Here is a 6170-nt window from a genome sequence, read left to right as displayed (position 1 = left end):
CCAAAATCCTGGCTCCGCCCCTGAGTATGATGACAATATGTATAACTATAAGACCATCCAAAAGGTATTAATCAGAAAGACAGAACCATAACATTTCATCAACTTCAATCAGTAAATAATGCGGCACTAGAGAGTAGTTGTCCATGCATTAATGACTATACTAATTAATCAAAAAGACAGAACCATAACATTTCATCAACTTTAATCAGCAGATAATGCAGCACCTGGTGGTAGTTGACTAGTTGTGCATGCATTATTGATTTTACTTGTATGCATATGTAATTATCTACAACTATTCTAAAAAACGAAGCTAATAAAGATACCAAGCATAGAAGGCCAGGCCTCAATGAACGAACGCTTACACTGCTCGCTGATTAACATGCAATTAACAAAAGAATGACATACATTTTTCTACCGCAACCGGCTGTAACAAATAAATGAAAGACCCAATCATAAAGACACCCTTTAGTACTTGAGCAATTCACCTCAAATTCAGAAGTACGGGGGTTTGCAATAATGACTGCTTTATTTCCATCGTCTGTCCTGTTTAGCATGTCAAAGTTCTCTTCATGTGAAGTCAAAACAAATGTGAGCACCTCCATATAACCAGCTCTTGCAACCTGCCCCACAAAACATTTTTCTCCCAGTAAAATATCGATGAGTGAACATATGCATATAAATATGCATATGCATATGGAACACCACTGAAGGATTGCTACAAGGTACTGAATATTTTAAGCACATACCTCGGCACGAATTTTATCAGAGAAACGGTTTAGTGGTTGCCTTCCACCAATTGTCATAGACTTTGGTTTTGATTTTGGCACATTGTTGTACCCATAAGCTATAGCAACATCCTGTATGGAATGAAAATGAAAATCAAACCAGAAACTATCAACCAATTCTAGATAATAACTACAAAAAAAGAACCTTCGATAGGTAGGGAATTGCATATGTTACCTCTGCTAGATCACGAGCATGCAGAACATCACTTCTTGTAGGAGGGACAGACACCGAAATACAAGGCTCCCGATTTGATGAACAAAGTTCCGCTTGCAATTGCATTTTGTTCAGAAGGGAGATAACCTGAACTTTCAAATACTCAGTCGTATCATCACACTTGCTCAAAGCTGCGAACTTAAATTCAAAGAACTCAAGCAGAAAACATTGAATTGATTATAAAAAATATTTGTTTAATTTAATTTTGCATACAGGTAGAACATTGCAATTTGCATCAGAAAAACCAGCTGTTCTACAGTAAAGATCAAAATCTATCACTTATTTGAACTATTTATCCAGATATGAGGTCCATGGTTTCCGGCGAAATGATATGCTGTACTCGATGATTTTTCAGGCTTCAATAAAATATACCTGCGTCTCATCTAGGGAGATTCCAATGGGTCCAACAATATCAGAGAGCGAAACTTCCATTTTATAACATGAAAGATCAGGATAAATGGCTGTGCTTCCATCATGAGATACCACTTCAACTGGTTCCACTTCAAACTTATTTTCACAGTACTCCGAAAACATTGCGACCTAGACACATAGGTAGCAGGTGCATCAACAAAATAAATCTAATCTTCATCCAAAAGGACAGCACATTTCCAATCTAAAAGATAGCAAGCATTACATCACACCTACCATTGTATTCAGAACAATATTTGCTTTTGTAAGGTCTGTAGCAGTGCATTCGATAAACACATTCCTTGTCTTCAGGGTGATAGCAGAATGTGCACCATTGATGATAGGAGGTAACGATAATACAGTTCTGCAAGTATTAGAATGTCAGCTTGCTGTATGGGCAGTACAAACCAAGGACCCAGAATAAGTACCAGAACAGTCCTGGTACAAACAATTTAAGCTAAGTATTGAACTGGCAACCAAACACGTGTCTTGCCTTTTATAACCAGACTATACGCCTTGTAACAAAAATAAGTTGAGAAAATGTAACCACAATACCATGAAATTGGTTTACCTGTTGCTATCATATATAACTGGGTAAACTGGAGAATTCTCGATAATATGCAAAAACTTCTTCAACTTCATGTCAGACTGCCAAAAGAAAGCGTAAGCTATCGGTGACCAATATGTACAGAGAGCGTATTTAAGGAAAATCAGAACTAAGCATCAAGGGTATAGAACTGCAGAACTTCAGAAAATCCTGGTTCCCATGGTCATAAGTAGCAATATTAAGTGTAGCAAGGCACTATAACCTGTGGCATAGCTACTTACTCGGTAGAAATCCATCAATGCATCTGCTCTGAACGTTTGCTCCTGAACCAATATAACAAAGCAAACGAAAAGAAGAAATACAAGTCAAAACTTCTGTTTTCCCAGAAACCTGCACAAAAGACTGCAGAAATGCTCTAACAGTAACGTGTTAAGTGGGGATAATGTATCACCTGGTTGAAAGTGGTGAGTTATTTACCTGTTTTAATGGGATAAAATTGATTTCCTGTGGTGGTAGAGCCTGAAAAGATTAATTGATATGTCAAATAAAGGATGATAGGAATCAACAGGGGCATTTGCATTGTCGCATCATCAGCTATAAAGGAAAAACAATATTTTTTATTTTTTATTAAAATGAAAAAAGCTTATCTGCAAGAGGCACATAAGAAGATATATACTATAGTCAAGAATAGCTTGCAAGGTGGAAAATTCCCGCAAAAATCTCGAAACATAAAGAAAAATAATACAAGTTATGGTACACTTGAAAACTCAGCACCTATGGTGTTTCTTTGTATTTACTTCAAATAGCCAAGCTATCAAAGAATATGGACAGCATAAATAGTGCACTGTATTTGGGGACGTCACATCCAAACACCACTATTCAACATGTTCGTCAACAATAACTATGAACATGAAACCATGCCTAGGATGCACAATGGTTCCAAGGTTCATGCACCAGTTACACCAAAATTAACACCGATTCTCCGAATTTCCATCTGAAGTCAATAGCATCAGGAGATTGCACACAGGTCAGGGAGAGCTACTCTTATTTACTAACTAGACCCGAATCCCCACCTTTCAACTGTCAGTTAACCTCCCCGGAATCAACAGCAGTCCGCAAAAATGGAACCGATTGAACTCATAGGCCGGAATAACACAAACAGTGGGGAGCACCTTGGGCTCGTGTTACAAAGCTTCAGGCCATAATGCAATAGGTTCAAATAACAGGGGCACCTTGGGCCCACGTTTCCCCCAAATTATGGCTTCTCTAAAATGCTGGTGAAAAGGAGCTCCAGTTTATCAATAGAAGCTGAGAGTAAGCTCCAACTTGAAGACAGCCTGTTTAGAAGTATACTTTGCTTCTGGTGAACTCAAGACAAACCTGAATCTCCCCTAAACAGGGCCTGAGGCAACCAAAGGGAGCTTTTGGGGCCAATAAGCTATAGCCTTGACATGCGCAGCTTCATGATGCGTGCAAAATCAATTAAATGTACCGCAACATGTCCTGCGTTTCTCTATCCCTAAAAAACTTAACTAACCTTGAAAAAAAAAAGCTTTAGCAATGATCCTCAAACAGAAATATGGGCCCCCACCAACCAACCACAGAGAAGAACAGAAAAATGCAGAACACACACAGAATGAAGTAGCAAGGATGTGCCTGACAGAAATACAAAGCTCTCTGGGATGTTTGATGGAATTAATAAGGAGCATCAACAAACTGTAGCTAATTGCAGCAAGGTCAAAAATTTACCTCGTATGAGAAGGGTCCTTGCAGAGTGTCCAAATCATGGGTACCAATAGCAACAAGAGTTCTCTTCCTGTCCTCCAGCACAGTACAGTGAGTTAACTAAGGGTGATGATCTTCAACTCACATAAAACAAACTAACACGCCACCGCTAGCCAGACAAGTTATACCGGCAAATATTTTGATGGAGTTTGTCTTGAAGATCAATGAAGCTGTTGTATCTGACTTCAGCAAAAGTTACTCCTCTTAGGACAGCACAAACTACATATGGTCTAGTTTGTGACGTCTGCAAAAGAAATAAATATCAGCTGGTCAAGGCTTTGACTTTCCTTTAATAGATAGATGTGTGCATACATAATCCATTACCTTCTAGAGAAACAGGGACAACATTTTAAAAATGACGTAATCCATTACTTGGCATGTCATCTGCTGCTAGCGTCTAGAATCTCAAAAGCATGGGCAAGTTAACATCTAAGAATTGCATTTCTTCTTTCTGCTATATTAATGGTCAGGACTACCGATCAAAAAAAAAAATGGTCAGGACTACAACGGAACATTTATGACAGACATGGATTAAGCATGACAAACATATGTATAGAAAATTAAACTAGTGCGTTAAGTCCGCCTTTGTTTTCTTTTTCCAAATCCCTTTTTTGTCATTCATTTAACTCACAGAGTCATTTCTCCTTTTTTGAAATGTTTTTTTATCCAGAATATGCATTAACAATGAAGTTGTTCAAGAGAGTTTCCAATTGAGACGAACACCAAACCCTTAGACTCTGTCTATCGATTTTATCCACAGCTAATACAGAACCGTTACCCAGAAGTTAGCAAAACACTGAAGATACTCAGCCTTACTGTTTTTTCTCATATTTTTTCAAGTATATTAATTGAAAATTTGGCATATGCCGTAATATGACCATAAGAAATTATAAGGGTAAAATGCATTAACCTTATGTATAATAAAGAGCTAGATGAGGGTGAAAATGAACCTTCTTCAACTCATTACCTGTGGTCTAACATGCATCTGAAGCATTGAACCACGGGGGATTGAAGCAATTTTAAATATAGGGGTTGCTTCACTCCCAGTGAAAATGCGAAGAGATCTTGCTAATCCTTCAAGACATAACAAATCATATCTGCATGCATTGTAATGGACATCACACTGCATAAGAAATCTTATGCTAATTCTTTGTAGTTTTTTTAACAACCAACAAATCATCCAATTGAACTTAGTAAACTAAGAAAACATATCGTCAAAGCATAAGGCTAACCAAGACATTTCCAGTGCATACTTGATGCCAGCAACACTAATAAGGTGATACTCCCATCTATAAAACCAGTGTAGACTATTTGAAGGTTCAACAATTTGAAGTCTTATGTCACATCAGACATATACGAGAAAGCAGTTCTTTCTCTTTTGCTGGAAAGAAAGCAAAAGTTCGTGGTTGAACACAATGTGCTGTGTGGAAGTTCAACTATTTGAAGTATTATTATCTCACATCAAACATGTACAAGAAAGCAAGTTAATATACTACAAGTGTCTCACAGCACCAAATAATTTCTTACTACACCCAAAATGAACAAGAGAATAGAATTAAATACAAAAGTAGCAAGACAAAATAAACTACTCATTAAAACCTTACCAGTAACAAGAATTACTATCATATAGGATGGTGCAGCCAAATTTTATGTCAAATTAAATAAAAATCAGAGTGAACAAAACCTACAGATGTTGGTTCCAAATTTGATGCCAAAACCAAAAGAATCACCATAAATGCAGGTTAGACTTGAGCTGACATTAGTACGGATAACAAGGTCAATCTCCACAAAGTCTAATAATTAAGTGACGCATGCCATCCACGATACCGATAAACACCAAAAACTTTGAACTGAATAGCAGAACAAAATTTGCTCGCCCAAATAAAAGAAAGCAAACAGGTTACATGACTACAGCTACGGTGACACCAATGCATACACACATATTTGATTTGACAATTAGCAGCTCAATGCAGACTAATTGAGCTAGAGATACCCGAAGACGGACAGATATCTCACACCATAGCAACTCAAGTCAGAGCAGTTTAGCCACTTGTACAGACAGTTCAGCTGGCAAAACCAAAATGCGCTTACCTATTGGCAGCAACCTCAATCTTGTAGATGACCTCGTCATCACCGTCCGCTTCGACATCTTCCTCCAGGTGCTTCTCCTTCCGGATGATGGCCTTCTCTGTGGTCTACACAAACCCAATGAAGCAAATCACATCAAACAAAATTAACACCCAAATACCAAAGCATGCGAGTAGGAGAGAAAAATGGCACAGATCTGAGCGGCTCACCACGTCGTCGAGTTCGATGCCGAAATCGAAGCAGAGTGCCTCGAATTCGTCTTGCGCTGGAGCATCAACAACAAAGAAACAATATTAGTTACGTGCTCTCGCGGCGGGTTAAGGGAAGGAGTATGCGGTGGGGT

General features: G+C 38.2%; 1 protein-coding gene across 2 annotated transcripts in view; it reads right to left on the bottom strand.

Annotated features, from left to right (window-relative positions):
* The window catches only part of LOC123181485 (phenylalanine--tRNA ligase beta subunit, cytoplasmic), an 11296-nt gene that overhangs the window by 3850 nt on the left and 1276 nt on the right, over nt 1–6170 (bottom strand). Inside the window, exons 3-15 of one of the 2 annotated variants that reach the window (XM_044593751.1) lie at nt 6037–6095; nt 5831–5934; nt 4707–4836; nt 3868–3983; nt 3704–3770; nt 2432–2473; nt 2236–2277; nt 1979–2055; nt 1645–1771; nt 1372–1539; nt 961–1086; nt 747–857; nt 486–620 (exon numbers count right to left, since the gene is read on the bottom strand). In XM_044593751.1, coding sequence (XP_044449686.1) covers nt 486–620; nt 747–857; nt 961–1086; nt 1372–1539; nt 1645–1771; nt 1979–2055; nt 2236–2277; nt 2432–2473; nt 3704–3770; nt 3868–3983; nt 4707–4836; nt 5831–5934; nt 6037–6095 — 1304 coding nt within the window. The remainder of the gene's footprint in view (nt 1–485; nt 621–746; nt 858–960; nt 1087–1371; nt 1540–1644; nt 1772–1978; nt 2056–2235; nt 2278–2431; nt 2474–3703; nt 3771–3867; nt 3984–4706; nt 4837–5830; nt 5935–6036; nt 6096–6170) is intronic. The other variant, XM_044593752.1, reaches the window with a different exon arrangement.

This window comes from Triticum aestivum, chromosome 1D (genome assembly GCF_018294505.1).
Source record: "Triticum aestivum cultivar Chinese Spring chromosome 1D, IWGSC CS RefSeq v2.1, whole genome shotgun sequence".
Classification (NCBI taxonomy): Eukaryota; Viridiplantae; Streptophyta; class Magnoliopsida; order Poales; family Poaceae; genus Triticum; species Triticum aestivum.
Note: the sequence above shows the minus strand (reverse complement) of the source record. Positions and strands in the feature narration are given on the sequence as shown.